General features: G+C 38.3%; 2 protein-coding genes across 5 annotated transcripts; both read left to right on the top strand.

Moving 5' to 3' along the window:
- Positions 1–169: 169 nt before the first annotated feature.
- On the top strand, positions 170–5,995 carry LOC148420969 (mpv17-like protein). 4 transcript variants are annotated; one of them, XM_088420086.1, is made up of 5 exons: positions 170–225; positions 1,179–1,397; positions 1,973–2,043; positions 2,927–2,956; positions 3,715–5,995. In XM_088420086.1, exons 2-5 carry the CDS (start codon positions 1,214–1,216, stop codon positions 3,949–3,951), a joined length of 522 nt encoding a protein of 173 aa, XP_088276212.1. In that variant the 5' UTR covers positions 170–225; positions 1,179–1,213; the 3' UTR covers positions 3,952–5,995. The 4 variants fall into 4 exon arrangements, with proteins under 4 accessions (XP_088276212.1, XP_088276210.1, XP_088276209.1 ...); XM_088420085.1 differs by lacking the exon at positions 170–225 and adding an exon at positions 785–910; XM_088420084.1 differs by lacking the exon at positions 170–225 and having other exon boundaries at positions 770–1,397; positions 3,811–5,995.
- Positions 5,996–6,951: 956 nt separating this feature from the next.
- Positions 6,952–19,127, top strand: bmerb1 (bMERB domain containing 1). The gene is made up of 6 exons (XM_088420087.1): positions 6,952–7,194; positions 11,580–11,700; positions 15,211–15,284; positions 16,363–16,477; positions 16,552–16,634; positions 16,747–19,127. Exons 1-6 carry the CDS (start codon positions 7,107–7,109, stop codon positions 16,863–16,865), a joined length of 600 nt encoding a protein of 199 aa, XP_088276213.1. The 5' UTR covers positions 6,952–7,106; the 3' UTR covers positions 16,866–19,127.
- The last annotated feature ends 46 nt before the right edge of the window (positions 19,128–19,173 follow it).

The following is a 19,173-nucleotide window of genomic DNA, read 5'->3' as shown; positions in this document are numbered from 1 at the left end:
AGCACCGCTTGCTGTCCATAATGAAAAACGAGTCTAAATCTTACACAGTGTCCCTTTAAGAAATACTACACTGTGGAGATTATGGCAAATGATGAGACCAGGAAACAAAAGCAAGTCATGTCTTTTTACTCGGCACATAAACACTTCACACAACCTACTTTCTTTAATGTCTTTCATCACGTTAACTCCCTCCGATACAGGTTCCTGGTAAATTGAATCTTCCTGGTGGGTAACCACAATACTTAGAAATACATTAATTTCATTTTTATTTTAGCATTTAAAATGGTGTTGTAAAAATGCTGTTCACTGCTAATGATCCCATATTTTGCATTTAACTGTCAATGACAGTGAATAATTAAAAGCTTTTACATAATCCTGCACTAAAGTAAGGTTATTTAGGGCAACTTGAACATCAACTTTGTTTATGCGTGGTAGTCAAATACATATGTTGTCTATATGTATAATTTCATAATTGGCCTCATTAAGAAACGTTTGTTTTTCACAAAATTAACTGATTGATTTCAATAGTATACAACCGTCCAAGTAACATTGAATAATACATACTATATAAAGGTTGTTAGCTTTTTTTCTTGGCTTAGTCTCTATTTTGTTACACATCTTGACATGTTTTAATACAATTTTCAAGCGGTTCAATGCCTCTAGCAGCGCCCATGTTTTTAAATCCCGCCCACAAGATGAAAGATCCAATCAAAATATAATGTGGGCCGGGCCACGCATATTTCTATCAACGACGAGTGTAGAGGCGGAGTCGCTTTCTCTGGACTGTGCGTGCAAGTGCTTTACCTCGATCTTTATTATCCAGATGTATGGGACGACGTACAGTTCGTTCGTAATGTGAGCGTTCCCCATCGGAAATCTTCAATTATTTTGGTACCGGGAAGCTCATTGGGTAGATATGACGCGCGTCATTTGTCTTGTCATGTCCGAATAGCAGAATTGAATTGCATACTGTGCTATACTAGTGCATTTTGGGGTTGATGCAAGTAATTTACCTACAAGATGCAAGTTAATTGTGTAGCCGCCGTTACCGTCGACACATAAAACCTCGTGCGTTTGATTTAAGGCTTCAATAATGATAAAAGTGTTCATTAAACATGTCCGTCGATTCCCCTGGGTCACCAACGTGACGTTGTACGGTTGCCTGTTTGCGGGGGGAGACTTCGTTCACCAGTGGTTTTCTCAACGGGACGAAATGGATTGGAGCCAAACACGGAATGTCGCCGTGGTCGCGTTCAGTTTCCATGGCAACTTCAATTATTTCTGGATGCGCTTTCTGGAGCGCAGGTTCCCGGGAAATTCCGCCCGGATGGTGATGAAGAAGCTGTTCCTGGATCAGACCATGGCTGCGCCCTTGGCCACCAGCGCTTTCTACACAGGTCAGTTAATGGTTGACTACACGCCCAACACTTATTGTTTGACTGATTAGAACCCCAACCCAATCTGTCCTGCTCTTCTGTCCCGATTTGCAGTGTAAAGGTCGACAATTGTTCTTTTAACCTCACGGGTTCTCTACGCATAGCTTGAAGCTCCCGCCCAGTTTATATTTGCCTCCACGTTTTTGTTAAATACTGTCTTCCTTATATGCCTATAGTTCTCCCTCAAAACGCTGCACACCTGCACGCAATCAATAACAGTTGTGGGAAATTGTATTTTGTTTAAGCTTTTCGGGTGTTTTAAATAAATACAAATAACAACCTCACATGGCTTATATGTAATTCTTTACAATTTAGCAATTATTTCACCAGCCTTTGTTATGAATAATTCCTAAGAATACGAGACAAAGGGGGACTTTCAAACCCACCTAGGACAACAGCCACACCAAGAGTGTTTTATTGGTCATGGTAAAAAGTGGTAAATGCTGTGCAAAAGAATTAATTCTCAAAAGGTGTATTAATGAAGTATGTCTTCAATTTGTAAGTCTGATTGTGAGGCGGTCTATTGTGTTTAACAGGGGTCAGTTTCTTAGAGGGCAAGGATGATATAATGGAAGACTGGAGGGAAAAATTCCTGAACACTTACAAGGTGAGTAGAACAAACTAAAGTGTTATAGTGCATGATTAAATAGTTGCTGGTCGCTTTTCTCTTTTGCCTTTGATTTTTCAGAAAGAAAAAGTCATATCCATTCAACCATCCATCCATTATTTAGTAGCTTATCCTCACAAAGGTTGCAGGTGTGCAGTATCCTATCCCAGTTTTCTTCCGGAAGTACGTGGTGTACACCCAGTATTTCAAAATAATATGCTTTAAATAAAGGAACATATACAGCTTACTTTCCGAAGTCGAATGGAATAATTTTAGTGATTATGTCAAAGGCATCATCAAAGGCATTTCACGTCAAAGAGAAAGCATTGAAAGGGATGCAAGAATGGTGTGGAAGAAAATCATTCAACAATAATCAAAATACTGCACAGGGGTTAAACTAATGTGTTGGCTTCTCCTAACCATCCGAGTTGGAAGATTGTGAGTTCCAAGTCAACTTCATACATCACAGTTGAGCCTTTTATTCTACTTTACTTTGATACAATTGCAAACTTTAAAACAAAAACCTGGGTACTCCCTGGGTATGGATTTGAGACACGTCTCATTAGCACTAAAGAGAATCAGCTAATTGTTGCGTTAATCATACGATATTATAATGAGCAGCCAAGACAGATATGTATGTCATTAAGTATGTATGTCATTTCCTCTACGGGGTCATCATATTTCCCTTTCTATTTCGGTTGCAAGTTTCATTCCCCTAAAAAAGTGTTCCAAAGTAACTTTCTACTAAAGAGCAGATTCAATATCTTTTTGCTTGTGCTTTAAGGTATTAATTTTTTGCCTTAGCTCATAACTAGAAAACAAATGCTTCTTCTTGCCTCCCCAGAAGCACAAATGGTTAATCTTGTGTTATTTCTCTTTTCAGACTGGGTTAATGTTCTGGCCCTTCATGCAGGTAAATATTAAATCTCCTATTTGAAGGATAGAATTTGACTCTTGACCATTGTAGCAATATATGCCCAAGAAAAGTGAATGCTTTACAGCACCGAGTTACACCTCTTGCCCTTGAGTTTAAGAACGATGCCATTTACATTTAACTATCATTTTTGGCTAATATTGAGATTTGCACTCACACACATATACACACACACGCGCACACACACACAGTGCTCATTTTACTTTTGGTTTGAGTCCCCCCCCGGAATTAAAATAATGGAATGAACTATATGTATCATCCGTCCTCATCTTCTTAATCGTGCAACCATTGATTGAACTTTTGGTAGAAAAGTCCGCTTTTTAATTTGAGTGTTCATTTGTTTAACATGTGTTTTGTTCCTCTTCTCAGTCTTCCCAATCGTAACATTTTTGCTTTTTTACTTTCTGGCCCGTTGTTACCTAATTGTGTATTATTTGACTTGTTCACTGATATTTAAAAAATTGTCGAGTCTGTGTTGTTTCGGGCCTAAAGATAGCACTTTTTTTTTTTTTTTTTTTTAGTGCAGGCAGATGAAAGCACTATGTGTATGTGCATGTGTGTGTGTATGCACTAATTGTAATATAGTAAGGGAAACAAATCAATGTATCTGTCCTTTTTATAAATAACATTGGACAGCAAAAGTGTTTGTATGTTAATTTTTCAAATAAATATAAACTTGAGCATATGTATAAAAATACTACTGTAAAAATAAAAAAATCTGTGTTCCCCCCACACAGTTCCTGAACTTTGCCTTGGTGCCTCCATACGTGCGGACGACCTTCAGTGGTTGCTGTGCCTTCATTTGGGCCACTTTCTTGTGTTTCTCACGCCAGAGTGGCGACGGCACTGCTGGTGCTGCCCTCGAGTGGATGTTCCCCTCCAAAGAGAACAGTGCAGAGAAGACAGACAAGGTGAAAGTTCAGATACATGCTTCCAAAGAGGTAGCAGTAAATCCTTCATCCAAAAATAAGTGAATCACACAAATGAAGAAGGTGAGAGTCATGGACAGGAAAGAGCAGCTCATGGAATCTCTCAGGGGTCAAAGTTGACCTAAAATTGCCACGGTCTTCCTGATCGCTACCATATACTCATTGGTCGCAACTGAGTTCACACATGGACAATTAGAAATGAACATCAACAATCCATCTATATATTTTCAAGAAATCCTACTCTAAAAAGTCTGCTTTATTGTTACAACCCTTGTGTTACATCTCAGTGTCGGTTTACGAATGTTGTGGCCGGTGAGCAAAATGCGCTCCTCCATACTGTTGTAATGGCAGGAGTTGTTCATGTGTTTTCTTCCAGAACACAGTTAAAATAATCATGTTTTTACTTTCATCACATCACAGAGGCTTCTCACACTCGCTGACATTTTTGCTTAATTTAAGGCCGGGGTAAACTTGGTAGCTGATACTGGAAAATTTACAATGCGCTGAAGTGAACAGTGGTTTGTTGAGCCACTGAAAACGAAAAAAATGTGAAACAGGGTTGAAAATGGTTGGTGCTAATTCATATCACTTTGCACTAGAGCTGCTACTGTCACACAAAGATCATCGTTTATCAACCCCACAACCCCATAAACACACATGACATTAGCCTGGGTGTGCTCCAAATGTAACTCATAGTACAACTACTGTTTATATTGCTTTTAAACTATTTTAAAAAATAATTAAATCAGATGAATCATTTCATAACATTTTCTCGCGTGAATGTGAACTGAGATAATGCGGGTGTACAGGTTTCTTCTAACAGGGGATGTGTCTGTGTCAATTTATCCAACCATTCACATTTAAACTCCTGAGTGATAAAACAGGAGCAATATCAAACTGTAAAGTGGCAGTGTTTTTTTTTTTTTTTTTTAACTGAGTTTCTACAAGTTGATATTGAAACTTTGCAAATGACTTATCTTGGTCTACCTTATTTTACATCTACAAATTTTACATTAGAAAGTTCTAGCACTTGAGGAGGAGGTTTTAAAGACTTTTTTTTTTAAATACAGTACTGTATATTGTTTGTGCTTTGGAGCATGTTTGCATTCACCACAACCAGGTACAACCATAGAGTTATCACACACACATGTAGGCTATAATACAAGAAGTATCAAAGTTTGTGTATGTAGTCAAATATAGTGTCTGGATGTAACATGTACAGTACATGCACAAATGTAAAAGTACTAGCACGTACGGTATGCACTCTAAATAGCCCATATAAATGAATTTACAGACTGTACATATATAAATGCATTTGGCAAGTTGAATTTTCAAAAACAATCCTCTTTCTGCGATAAATGAATGTTACAATATCATCTTTGCACCATTTTCTCGCATAACCATTTTCATTTCAAGGAACATGCCTCATTTTTTCACATGCTGTTATTTAAAAAAAAAAAAAAAAAAGAATTTTTGTCTTTAAGGTGCTGGCTTTTGTTTTTCACCTTTTTAATATTGAAAAATCCCATTACCTTATGATATTTTTTGACTTTTAAACTTTCGATTGGGTCACACCCACTCATGACCATTGTTTTTAAGAAACAAAGGCAACAGGATGGTTTAAGCTAAAACCTCTGTCGCAAGAACTTTTGGCATGGACCACTGCTCAAGTGTTTTGTCTTATCTCAAGAAGATTGTGAGAGAGCCTTTATATTACAAAGTATACTAATGTGATTGTTTTTATTTGATTTGTCTCACTGAAATGAAAGAAAATTTTTAACAATGATATTGAACGCGTTTATCAAAAACCTTTCAATGAAATTTACATCTTTTGGATTGCCTATTTATAAATTGTTATATTTATTGTGTGCTAACATGTAATACATAAAGTCAAATGATTGAATAATATGTTTTATTGTTTGTGCAAAGACAACTGGCTGGTAAAACTATGTACATGCTGCATTGATTATGATATTACTATGACAATTTTTGACAAGTCGTGGTTCTTTTTAGTATTTGATACTACTTAAGTTATTGTGACTGTTATAGAGAAATAATATATATTAATGAATAAATACAAACATATAATGTGTGAGTTGTCAGTTCTTTAGAAATTGCAAACACCAAATGCGCAGTGAGTAGGACTACACTAGTGTTAGGTCAGAAAAAATAAACATCATCGTCAAACTGCAGCAGAATGTAATGTCGATGTTGTCTTTTGCAAAGACCTTTTTGTCTTTAAAAGGATACTCAGTTTAAATAGCCATTTGAAGCATATAAAAGTTATTCTGTCTATGAGTAATTTGATGATGGTAAAATCGTTACCAACATTGTTTTCCACTTGTTCTCAACTAAAAATGACATCACATGCTCAAAGGCTCAAATGCACAGTCAGTGGGCACCTATTTCATTGTCTGGTCCTGTGATGGCAAGCTGAGGGCACCGTGTTAGTGAAACCTAACATTGCAAGTGGAAGTTGAAACCAAGCAAAGGCCTCGAATGAAGTGAAGAAAATACAATTCAAAAGCAATGCTGCCACTTGAACATTAGTGTACTCAATTAATGTTCAATGTAGAATTGTTTTATTTTAGCCTGTAAAACACTCATCAGGTACATTATTGAATCTTTCCACTAAAACACATTTGGTATTATTCTGTCGTGCTAAAGTGTTTGCACTATTGTAATTGTTTAAACGCTTAAATGTTAATCGAAGGGGAATATCGGCGCTATCTTGCATTTTTTTTGGCACCGTTTTCATGGGATTTTCACCCTTATTCACCTCGAACGAGAAGTGGAGCTTCATCCATCCATTTACTATAGCCGCTTTTCCTCATTGAGGTCACTGGTTGCTGAATGTTCAATTTTATATTTTAGGTAGCACTTTATTCCAACTGCGACACCCCCCCCCCCCCCCCCCCCCCAAAAAAAAAAAAAAAAAAAAAAAAAAAGATTTACATTTCTAACTGGAAAAAGTTAAGTTGAGAGTCATCTCGGAGCCAATGGGTGTCTGCCCGCTTTTGATTTCCTCGCCGGGACTGCGCATGCGCCCCGTATCCCCTCCATCTGCACGGCGAGGGACTGAGGAGCCAGAATAAAGATGCTCGGCGTCTCGGGCTCAGCCGGCTGAAAACTTGGCTCCGGGAGGCATTTGACTAGCGTAAACCGTGTACACTGAAAATCAGGGAGCGGTGTGAGCAAACATGGAAATGAAGAAGTCGTTTTCAGACACGGAGCGGGCGCTCAGGAGCTACGGCGCCGTGTCGCAAACGGCGTGGACGACGGACAAAGGTGAGCTGCATACCGGGGTAATACAGTCGAGGAAGTGGATGTGCATCTATATGCTGAGCTCAGGTCCGATCCGTCGTTCGACAGCGACACTGCCTCATCGTTCAAGGTTGCAATGTGCACGCTTGATTAGGGCCATTCATTCGCCTTCACGCTGCCATGCGCAAATAGAAACATTCCGTTTTACTTGCTATGTGGTCTATCGTGGCATAGTACCTTTCGTGCAAAAGCTCTATATCGCATGTGAAGAACAACAAGTAAAGATTAAAGCTTCACATCGATGAATTGTGGATCATTGAAAACATAAAAATGTAGTTTATATGTTCACATCAAAGTTCAACACAGGAGCATTTCGGTGTTTAATCAATATTAACTTCAGTTGTATTCAATAGTTTCACTACAGCAAAAAAAACATACAAACAAAAAAAAAGCAAATTTATTAATAGAAGTTGCTATTTTGTGTGTGTGTGTGTGCATATATATATATATATATATATATATATATATATATATATATATATATATATATATATATATATATATATATATATATATAAAATATATATACAGTATATGTACACGGATGTATATATGTATATGTCAAAATCTGTTAGCAACTCATCATTGAAGAGCAAAAAAAATAAACATTTGAATTGTTAAACAATATTGTACCAAGGCTTCCTTACATCACTCTTTCACCCAACTGAATACCAGCAACGCACATGTACGCAACATGTAAGGCGGACAATTCTCACTTTAAATAGAACTGTGCGGACTTATATACAGACTCAAAGAGAGACCCTAAACTTTGTATTGTAGGTATGAGTTATTATTTCCGTTGCATACCCTTTTGTTTTATTACGCAACCCGGATGACGCAAATGATGACATCCTCTGCAATAGTTCCCAATGAGGGCAAGATATCACCAGGGAGAACGGTGTGAAGTTTAGAGAGAAAAAAAATAAGAAGATGCATTTCTAACATAGTTCTAAGTCTAGGTTGGATCTCTGTGCACATAGATAAACAGAGAGGGGTGAAAAAAGTGCAGGCCCCTCTCCCTAGGCAGGTCTCCTTCAGGGAGGTGTGAGTGCGATCCAGAGTGTATGTGTGTACATTGTGACTGCAGGATGTGTCATCAGCTGGATGTCATGCAGATGCTGACATTCACCTGTCGTGGTCTCCCCGCTCCATACCGCCAACCTCATTAACTCATAATCCTGGGGCGCACTGATGAGGTTGCTTGTTTAATGAATGCAGCAAGGGCTATATTTATTAAGAGCAAGTTAGACACCCACCGACATGTCTGATATTGACATCAACTTTCTTTTCTTGTAAATATGTCCACAGTGGTTGACTTTGTGAAGGAAGAGTGTATTGTTTACTGTTGTTTGTGTTGTTGCCTGTTTAGGTTTTTGAGCAGGCTCATAGTCATCTTTAAGAAGTCAATTTAGCTCATTGAAATGTGGAAAATGGCTAGATTAAAAGCACTCGGGCTTGTTTTGCATTGTGCTGCTGGCCACTGTCGAAACTTTGATCTGTTTTCAGTATTGGCGAGAAAACAAACAAGCCCTCCTTTTCTGTTTAAGACTTGCTTGTGGTGAGTCAGCTCCATGCTCACTGACTGCAGTTTGGCTCTCTGCAGGAGCTTCAATTGCCTCACTATGTAACCACACTCATATGGCCCACCAGAACACCTCATCCATAACAAAGCCAACTGTTTTTATTTTTATTTTTTTTGCTTGAATTTTTACTATTAAGCGTCTTAGGTTAATTGAAGAGGGTAAAATGTCCAAAGGAGCCCTGGTGACACATTCCCTGGAGAAACTTATTCGCCCATAACCCAATGAAGAACAAGTGGCAGAGAAAAATCTACACAACATTTCTACCATTTTTGCTTATATAACTTTGTATCCATCCATCCATCCATCTTGTGTCACACCTGTTCAAAGTAGGGTCACAGGTGAGCTGGAGCTTATCCCAGCTGACCTTGGGTGAGAGGCAGGATAAAGCACAGATAGGTTGGCAGTGGACAACTAATTTTGCGCATATCATCATACATCAATATTCTTACAACGAAAGTACAACTTACAGACAGTCGCGGGCCAGATTTCACAGAGACAAAACAACGTGTGCGTCACCGACTGACTGCTCTCAAAACCACACCATCCTCCTCACGACAAACTGTAATATCAACAGCAGCCAGAGGTGGTGCTATAAAACAAAGATCAAGTCAAACGAAGCACTAATGAATGAACTGTTTAACTAAATCAGTTCCAAAACATTATTTGGGGGCGGCCCACGCAGCCCGGTACCATTTTATTCACGAACCGGTACCGGGCCGCGGACTGGTGGTTGGGGACCACTGAATTAGAACCCCAAACTGGTTGCCATTGGCTCCCATATCAGTGACAAAACCAGAAGCTGCAATGACGAAATGCTGAGAGTCGCTCGCATAAGAACCTCTTACTAGCTGTGCACAGATACTTGAAATCAGCTGGAAACTCTCATGAACACTTATATTAATGTCAAGTTTTCATAGTTGTTTTTTTTTCTTATTCATTTTATATGTAAGTTGTAAAAAAAACAAACATGTTTGCTTATTTTGTTTTAGGTTTTTTTTTTGACTCGATAAGCCTCTGAACTTTCTACTGCTACGGTTTCTCGAAACGGCTATTTGTGCGTCTTCACAACAAAGTCCATTCCGCCTTCTAAAAGCTATTTTTCAGCGCTCATACTGCATACTGAGTGCAGTCAGTGCCACGTGCTACGCTGCATTCAAATAAACAAGCAATGACACACCACTTACTTTGTAAACAGTTCAAGCTTCAGGTTGGACTGAAGACTTCAGCTTGCTTGTACCTAATGTTTTGAACTGTGAAACGTGTCTTGCACACGACCAACAAAAAAAAAATTGAGAAACTGAAATGAAAAATTGGATTGAAAACTAAATATGTGATGCATTCTGTTGCCCCAAAATGTGGAATGAAATTCCTTTGAGGGACAACCTGCTTCAGTCTGACTTTGAATTTCAGCTTCTTGTGACATTTTCAGTAATAAAAAAAGACGGCAAAATAAATTGTCTATGACATACAAAGATCAGAGATATAAATCTAACGGAACGGTCCAGTCAATAGTCTGTTAGGAAGTGCGCAGAAAAATATTAGGATATATATATATATATATATATATATTTTATTTATTTTTTTTTTTTTTTAATGCAGCCAGATAGAAGGAGAGCCTGAGACAGGAACAGAGCATTCTTAAAACAAAGAAGTACTTCTTCAGTTTTGAGCAGACCTAACCAATCCAGGTTGTCCTGTCCTGGTCTCAAGTACAAAGAGTGACAGGCTCATTGTTCAAAATGCAGGTGGCTACGGTAACCCGAAAAAATATTATAGTATGACAATGTTCGCTAAATCATAATTTTTCATTCGTCCGTGGACATCTTTAAAAAGCATTTAAAACACTTTTGTTCCGGCAGTTGTCAGCAGACGGCTAAATTAATTTTTATTTGTGTTTTTGTCATGTGAATTAATAAGGATTTAGATTTTGTCCTTATGTAAGAAATTAGTATTTAAGTTTGTAAAGTTTGTAATTTAACAAGGGGAATGAGATTAACATATAACCAGATCATAGATAAAGCCTTATGGTGCTTTTTTTTTAAACACATTCATCTAATTTTTAACTCTTACTTGATGCTTTCTCTATACCGATTAGATCCATTTTTATGCATCAAGTTTCTTGTGCTTGAGTCACTGGGGGGGGTTGGATAACAAATGTCGATGACACACTGAAGTGGAAAATGATTGGCTGTCATTGTGTTTGACTTAGCCTGATAGGCCCCCATTGTAGGTGGAACGGCAAGCCCAGGAACAGAAGACGTGAAAATAGAGAAGCATGTGAAAGCTGGTTAATTTGGGAATCCAAAAAAAAAAAAAATGCTGCGACGGCACCTTTAATAAAGGTAGAGTGATACGGCTTCTTTGTAAGAGGGGTCTTGCTTAACACAGAAGCAGCTGATATTTATCTTACCACATAAATGCAAAACACCCAAATATAACTGTCACAGCTGATGAGAGCAAAGAAGATGCAAATATATCAAGCCAAAGTGAAGTGCTTTGAGCAAGTTTGCGAAGGTCAAGATGGACGAGGTTTTTAGGTTAATTCCTAATTATTTATTTTTACTGTGTCATTACCAGACGTTGGTTAGTCCTCAAATATGGCGCTTTTATTAGTAGGTATTATCTTTTGGGGTGAAAAAAAAAAAAACAAACTTTATTTTGGCACCTCTTAAAGGATTTCTTGGAGGTTATACTTGAGTGTGTGACAGTGTCGGTGTCCTAATAAAAGGCACAGCAGTATGTTTATTACCTGTTTGCGTTTCTCAGGTCATTGTGACGTTTCCATGGCCGAGAGCACCATGCGTCCGGAGGAGATAGAGGTGGAGATGGCTCGGATCCAACGCCTCAGGGAGGTCCTAGTGCGCCGGGAGTCCGAGCTGCGTTTCATGTAAGCTGCCAAATGTTTTGGAAATATTGAAGGGGAGCACAATGAGACCAGAACAAGCGCTAATATAGGTCTCAAGAATGCCAGCTGCCCGCTGAGGCTTTTTACTTCGTTGCATTGATGCAGCCCCCTATTTGTACACATTTTATCAGTTGAGAGCATTCAAGGGTAGCACAATGCTCTCTGTTGGCCTGTATAGCGTCAGAGGCACTGTTCTACATTGACAACCTCTGTGTTCCATGAAATGGTACTTATTTATTCCCAGCTGTCTGTTTCCAACTGTTCATTTTCATAGTGTTTCTCACAGCTGCACTGTTTCTAGAAAGTGTATGCAAATGCATGTGAGATTGTGTTTTTTGTAGGGTTTTGGATTTCGGTCTCAATCTACCGTGTCAGTCTCATTTTCTTGGGGCTTTTTGACTAAGTAATGACGGCTGATGTAATTTACAGTTTTTGCAATGTGAATTTTTTTTAGATTTTATGTTGGCATCACAGGGCCCACCTCCTCTATCTCCTATTGGTGCAAGAAAAAAAAAATGGTCACAATCAATTTTGTCAAGCGTGTAGCTACCTGCACATTTTGTTAGTACATTTCACAGCCAGAGTTCCTGCTGAGTATGTCTTTCATTTGAATGTTTTTTCTTTTTTTTAAAAATCATGTTATTATACTCATTCTTTACTACTCCAGCTGCACATTGTACCGTTTTGGGGCCATTATGTTGTTGTTGTGTATAATATTGACGATTTGTAAGTGGTGCGTGATAGTGGTGGTAATAAGAGGGAGATTCAGACAGGTAAGTCCCCACTGAAGGCCCAGGTACCAAACACAGGAATGAGGCAAATAAACAAGTGAAAAAAACAACTGCAAACAAACAAAAAATGCAGCCACGTTAAGAAAATGCAGCAAAAAAATTCATGTAATCACAAAACGAAATGGAAGCAAATTTAAAACAAATTAAATGGAAAAAGAAAAAAATATATCAAGATTGAACAGCTGACACCACACAATGGAAATGACGCTACAAGGGGGCAAGACCGAAAGGTATTGACCGGTCACTCACACCACAGGGGTGCAAAAATGATAAGAGTAGTTATTAAAAAGAGTGAGTGAGTGAGTGAGTGAGTGAGTGAGTGAGTGAGAGAGAGAGTGAGAGAGAGAGAGAGAGAGAGAGAGAGAGAGAGAGAGAGAGAGAGTGAGTGAGCGAGAAAGCTCAATATACTAACCCTCAAGAGGTTTCCTTTTCCAATAACGCTTGGCACTGAAAGAGTTAAATAATTAAAGTTAAAAACAAAACATTTTGGCGTTTTATTTTTGTCATTGCAGCTACGTTCATCATGTTGAATTTTATTCTTTTTTTGCATTTCATTTTAAGTTTGTGTGCATGTTGTGTTCGTGTCTTATTTTTGAATAAAAATTCAACGAGTTTGCCTTTTTGTTTGCAGCTGTATTAATCTCGTGGGTTTCTTTTGCACTTGTTTTGTTGTAAACTTGCTTCTATTTTGTTTTTGTGATTGCATCTATTTTTTTTCAGTGTTTATGTTTGAAGATGTTTTTTGTTTGCCTCAAGTCTATGTTTGTAACATTCTGCCAATTGCAGCGTTTGCCGCCTTCCGCTACTATACATTTTAGCTGAGACACTGATGACATTTGAGTTACAAAAAATTGATGAGTCTGATGAGCAATATTCTTTCCAACCAGTTAATACATTATTCGGAATTGGAATTTGTTGATGTGCTAAGCTGATTTCTTATTCACTCATTCATATTAGTTGCACGATTAAGACAACAATACAAACATGGCTGGAAAAAACAAAGCATTTACTGCATATGGGGATTAAAAGTGCATTGTGTGCAACTGTGAGATGGTCGCACATGACACTAAGTGACTTTGCGGAAAGTTCAAAGCCGCCAGAAAGGCCTCATTAGGCTCTTTGTGCCAGCCCATGTTTGGTTCCAGCTGCCACATAAATACAATACATAATATAAAGCTGGCGGTCCGAGAGCACACGCTTTCTGGAATCCGCTGATAGGGCTGAGAGACTTCAATAGCAGCCTGTGAGAGGGAGGGAGGGAGGCTGCAAATGGAGCCGCATGGGTAAATGCCGAGGGGCGGGGGGGACTGTGCATGAGTCATCAGTCTGATGTATCACTGGGAGAATTAAAAGTGTGGCATCCGTCACGGAGAGAGAGAAGAGAGGAAAGGCGATGAACAGGTGGGGGATCGGGGGGGCATGCTGAGGCCTTGACACGTCGGCACTGTGTGGATTGATGTCGTGACATCTTCATGACAAGCTCTACAGGCATTCATGCTCACGAGTCATGTCACTCTTCTCAGTCTCACCTCTATTTAGACAGGCTTAACAAACTAAAAACTCTGACACTCGCCATATTTGCAAGAAGTGTATTGGAATGTTTCTTTTCACAGTAAGATTTAGGCACAGCCACTTAGGGTTCATTGTTTCAAGTGGGGTCGCAGTGATATTGAACTGCATTGAATCCTAGTAAGAGAAGTTTCTCTTTTGTATATTCTGTTGCTCTCATTTAGAAAATATATGGCAGTAAGCTGATGGTGGTCACGGTGGCCAGGGTCGAACTCCGCTATGGTCCTTCTGTGTGTTCTTCCTCCCACGTTCCAATAACATGGAGGTTACGTTTAGTGAAGCCTTTAAATGGCTCTCAAGTGTGACTGTAAGTGTGAATGGTTGCTTTGTATAAACGGTATGCGCCTTGTGATCTTGTCCACTAATCAATAGCTGTGGTACAAAAAGTCAACTGCGAAGCTTTACCCAACCTGTAATCCCAATGAAGCAAGCGGCAGATAGAGAATGGATAAAGGCTTACGACGCATTCACACAGTCACAGGTGCGATGACTGATCAAATAATAAATTAGATTACTATCAAATTGTCATTAGTCATTTTTGTTTGTCTTGATTTTCAATACCTATAATTGTGCCAATCCTCAGAATTTACAAGCATTTATGAAAGGAGAGTGATCATCAATGTATTTAAAGATATTGATAAATATCTGCATTTAGGCTGGAAAACAATCATCAATATTTTCGCTTACTTACAAACATATTACAGACAAAAACCAATTGATTTAAATAAAAATGCTCACTTTTATTTTCTACTCTAGCAATTTGAGAAACGCTCCTGGTTTCGAATAAAGAGGGATTGTTTATTTTTAAATCTGATTCATCAGTTCATCAACAAAATAATTGACAAATAAATCATCTTGGTGTGCAGGATGCCCTATCTCATTTCTGTTGCTTACAGGATATTCAGATTCATATCATAACACTACCCCTATCTATTACATTTCAATACAGCTTCACTAATGTTGCCATAACTGAAAAAAAAAAAATAGTCAAACATTTCTCATCATGTGGTGTTTTTGATACCATCCAATGACAATAAGAATACTGTCTAATGAAAGCATAAAAGATACTGAATTAGGGACGCATTTGTTCTTTTGTGTGATAACAACCAGTACATTTCTCCTTTTCTTGTAGGATGGATGACATCCAGCTTTGCAAAGACATCATGAGCTTAAAGCAGGAGCTGAGACAGATTGTTGCAGTACCAGGTACAGCTCAAAGCCATGCCACAGTAAAATCAGTGAGGAAAAGAATGACAGCTTTTGGCAGAATGCACACGTGCATGTATGCGTCACTGTGATATATAAATAGGGCATATACGCGATGGATGTGAATGACGTGAGTGACAGCGCATATCTTTCACACCAAAGCACAAGCTGGGCTGCTTCGTGTTGATGGCGCTGCTGCACAACATTCACCAGCACCATCAGGCACACCTGTACCTGTAATAGCGGTAACAAAATAATTTCCTTTAAAATGATAATAAGCTTCAGGCTACTATTCTTTCACTTGTGTCATTTAATGCTTTGTTGCTATCATGGTTGTAGTTTGGGACATACCAAAAGATGTTTAGCTGGAAGAAGTAATACATTATTTGAAATTTGTCTTCTGACGCAGGGCAACACTACTAGGATTATTTTTATTATTAAATTATACATCCTAATATAAAGACAGATTAAGAAATGTTTGATAGCACTTTTTGTGTGACCGATACCGTCACTGATGATATCAAGTATAGCACAAATATATTTGATAAACCCCCGCAACCAAAAACAAAAAAAAATCTAAAGAACAATGCCACGTATTAAATGCCTGAAATGTATGGCAATTTTCTAATAATTTCTCATAAAATGGATGCTAAAATGGCTTCAAGAGAGCGGCAGATACTTGTGTCAGCTGCCCTCCGACACACAGCTTCTTCCGGTTACCCTGGCCTAGGGGGATACATATTGTATTTTCACAGCATGAAAACTGATGTCTGCACTCATTTTTCAAGCCAAGTTAGCAGGCGGCAACACACACACTCACACAGAAGCGCTGGCGCAAGGCTAATGCTTTCCATTTCATTTTCATACACATGAAATGATAGAACCCACAGCTTTCGCATTACTGTTTTATTAGAAGCACTTCTAAAAGCTCAAAGGTCATTTTGAGGTCAATTCCACTTTGAAAAAATAAGCCTCTCGTTTGATAAGTCGTTGTCAGACTCGGATCATCAACAATGTTTATTGTCGTGGCAACAATTTGCAGTGATGCAGATCCTTTAAATGTTTCCTGTTCCTTCAGAGAAAGACAAAAGCAAGAAAGACAAACAGCAGGAAGAGGATCTGATCCTAAGGATCCATAAATTGGTGCAGAAGAGGGATTTCTTGGTAGATGACGCAGAAGTGGAGAGATTAAGGTAGAGGGGAAATGCAAGCAGGCACGCGTGCTTAAAAATGGATTTTATTTATTGTTATTATTACTATGACCCAGGGAACAGGAGGAGGACAAAGAGATGGCAGAGTTCCTCAGGCTGAAACTGATGCCACTGGAAAAGCAGCTCCAAGTCAAACAACGTGAGTAAATCTGTTTGAAGGCAAACACCTACAAAAGCAAGTGTACAAACGAAACAAAAGAGTCTTATCAACTGCAAACGTTTTTCTTCCATCCCGTATTCAAAACATCAAGATCCCCAGAAACCCAAAAGACAAGTCCCGGAGCCTCCGCCCAACAAACCCTTCATCGCTAAACCGGGTGTGGCCATCTTTAAGGACTGCTGTGGCGCCACCCAGTGTTCCATCATGTAGTCGGCAGAGCGAGGACTTCAATTAACCCTCCTATACTCTTCAGTTTTTTGTTCCCCATGTGCGTCCATAACTCAAGTTATGTTTGCAATTCAAGTGCAAAATGACTGAGGCCAGTTTCGATGCGTTGCGTAATTCAGCGGGCGGGCATACCGTGCAAGCAATCCCCTGCATATTCGCGTTTCAGTTATTCACACCAGTTAATATTAAGACAGGCTGTGGATTTTTGATCCTGAGCCTTTGGTGGATATTTAGTGCCCTAATTCACCTCGTCATAATGCCACAGTTTCACATTAATTACAATAAATTAAAAATACTATAAAATAATTGCTACTTTCACATCGCAGGGTGCTTTGAGTGTTTGTTGTTTATTCAAAAGATTGCAGATTCATGGATGACCGTCAGCAGTCACTTTTGCAAGCACGCAAACCGGATTAATAATCCAATGGCATTAAAGATAAACAATTAACATGCATATTGGTCCGAATTAATACCCATAATACATAAACAAAAAACATTTACCTATATCTTCCAGGGCATCACCTCAACAACTTCAAACTGCCACACTATGATATAGTAAATCTCATATTTAAAAATGTAAAAAAATAAATAAAAATCACATCATACTCACCACAGATGCTGCAGAAGCTTCCTTGTATTTGTATGCTAACGCCTATCCCACCAAATTATTTCGATTTAAAAAAGAATTTAAAAAAAACAATGGTTGGCCGAGCCTCATGAAATCATTTTTTGTTCAGCCTTGAAAGTGCATGAGCCCCAAGGAAGGCTTATTTTGCATTGTGGTGCAATTGCACATCTATGGCACGGGTTGATGTATTGCGATAGTCTGTGTAGATTCTAAACTTTTTCAATTGCTATCAACGATGAATGCCATTAGATTTGAGAAAATGAAAAAAAACAGCTCAATTTTTTGTTTACCTTTAAGGTTAAAAGGTTTATGATATTGGTGCTCCAGATTTAAAAGCTCCAGATTATCCATCCATTCAATTTCTACATCCGTTTATCCTAAACGAATCAGCAACGTGTATGAAGGACACTGGCACTCGATTTTAAAGAAGTTGGATGAAATGATGCATGTCAACACATCAAAGCTAAAATCTGATTGGAGCACACCCACCAAAATATAAACACGCACACACTTTGTGCAACTGATGTTAATAAATAATTTGTAATTATTATTTAAAATTGTACAGCTTTGTGCTTCTAATTGTCTTCGGGCCTGCAGCGAAGGCTTTGAACATCCTGACCACGGCACTGACAAAACCAAGCATGATGAAGTGATGAGACGACACACCAGCTGAAGGAACTTGGTTAACATAACAAAATCATCTATAATTCCTCCATTTATGTGGTGTGAGGGAAAGGCTACAAAATTAGTTTGGAATATTCAAATGTTTTTGCACCATAGTGCATAGGATAGTTTAAACTAATATTATAGGTAATTCTAAACATTTTGGAGGACTGTAGATTTTAATTGGAAATTAAAACAGAAAAAAAAACCATGCCATTACCATATACTGTATCTCATTCGACATTACAGTGGCAATAAGATCTAAAATCAAGAGGCAAGATTACAAGCGCAATGTCCACGGAGAGAATTTTATTAAATATCATACTGAGGTTCTTTGATGAATATTTTTGTTTTGTTTGGATGGAAATGTGGAGAAAAAATTGATACAAAATTAGGCTTCTTATACAACTAATACGTTGCTTTAAATTAGGATCACGTTGAGCCGAACTGTTTCGATGCTTACGATGATTACTCAACATGTTAGGATGATTATTGTGCCGGCTCTTTTTCTCAGGTGACGAATACACAGTAATCAACAAGTTGATTTTCGATGTGTCAATTATGCTTAGATATGTATTTTTTTTGTCAGCCACCTAAAGGTTTATAACATGCTAGTGGCATTTTTTGTTTGCTTGCGTACATCTACATATAGAAAACTATTTATTGTGACATTACGTTCATACTTGTCATGGTTATTGCAACTCGTCTGAATTGTGCTTAAGGATGAACAAGAAATATAATGCAATCTTCTTGTAAATACCATCATTTCCATGTATGTTTTGAGTAGATCATACATTTGCAGACCCATTTGTGCCCTCATCTTCCTCCTGATGATATTCTGTCGTACTAGTGAATTCATGAAGTTGCTAATGTTGAAAATGTAACAGATATGCAGAAAATAAGCTGAAACTACCTGTACATATATGTTTAAATAAATGTCACCTTTCAGGAAACAGCCAGTGGATTATGTCTTACTGTCAAGAAAAACCAACCAAGAAA

Source organism: Hippichthys cyanospilos, chromosome 7, assembly GCF_059441005.1.
Source record: "Hippichthys cyanospilos isolate Australia breed blue-spotted pipefish chromosome 7, RoL_Hcya_1.0, whole genome shotgun sequence".
NCBI classification, from domain to species: Eukaryota; Metazoa; Chordata; class Actinopteri; order Syngnathiformes; family Syngnathidae; genus Hippichthys; species Hippichthys cyanospilos.
Note: the sequence above shows the minus strand (reverse complement) of the source record. Positions and strands in the feature narration are given on the sequence as shown.

Excerpts from the sequence above, each read along its gene's own strand:
- bmerb1 (XM_088420087.1), top strand. The coding sequence starts at position 7,107 with ATGGAAATGAAGAAGTCGTTTTCAGACACGGAGCGGGCGCTCAGGAGC. Across the intron at positions 11,701-15,210 it reads GAGTCCGAGCTGCGTTTCAT|GATGGATGACATCCAGCTTT; the intron begins GTAAGCTGCCAA and ends CTTTTCTTGTAG. Across the intron at positions 16,478-16,551 it reads GCAGAAGTGGAGAGATTAAG|GGAACAGGAGGAGGACAAAG; the intron begins GTAGAGGGGAAA and ends ACTATGACCCAG.
- LOC148420969 (XM_088420083.1), top strand. The coding sequence starts at position 1,094 with ATGATAAAAGTGTTCATTAAACATGTCCGTCGATTCCCCTGGGTCACC. Across the intron at positions 1,398-1,972 it reads CACCAGCGCTTTCTACACAG|GGGTCAGTTTCTTAGAGGGC; the intron begins GTCAGTTAATGG and ends TGTGTTTAACAG. Across the intron at positions 2,044-2,926 it reads AATTCCTGAACACTTACAAG|ACTGGGTTAATGTTCTGGCC; the intron begins GTGAGTAGAACA and ends TTCTCTTTTCAG.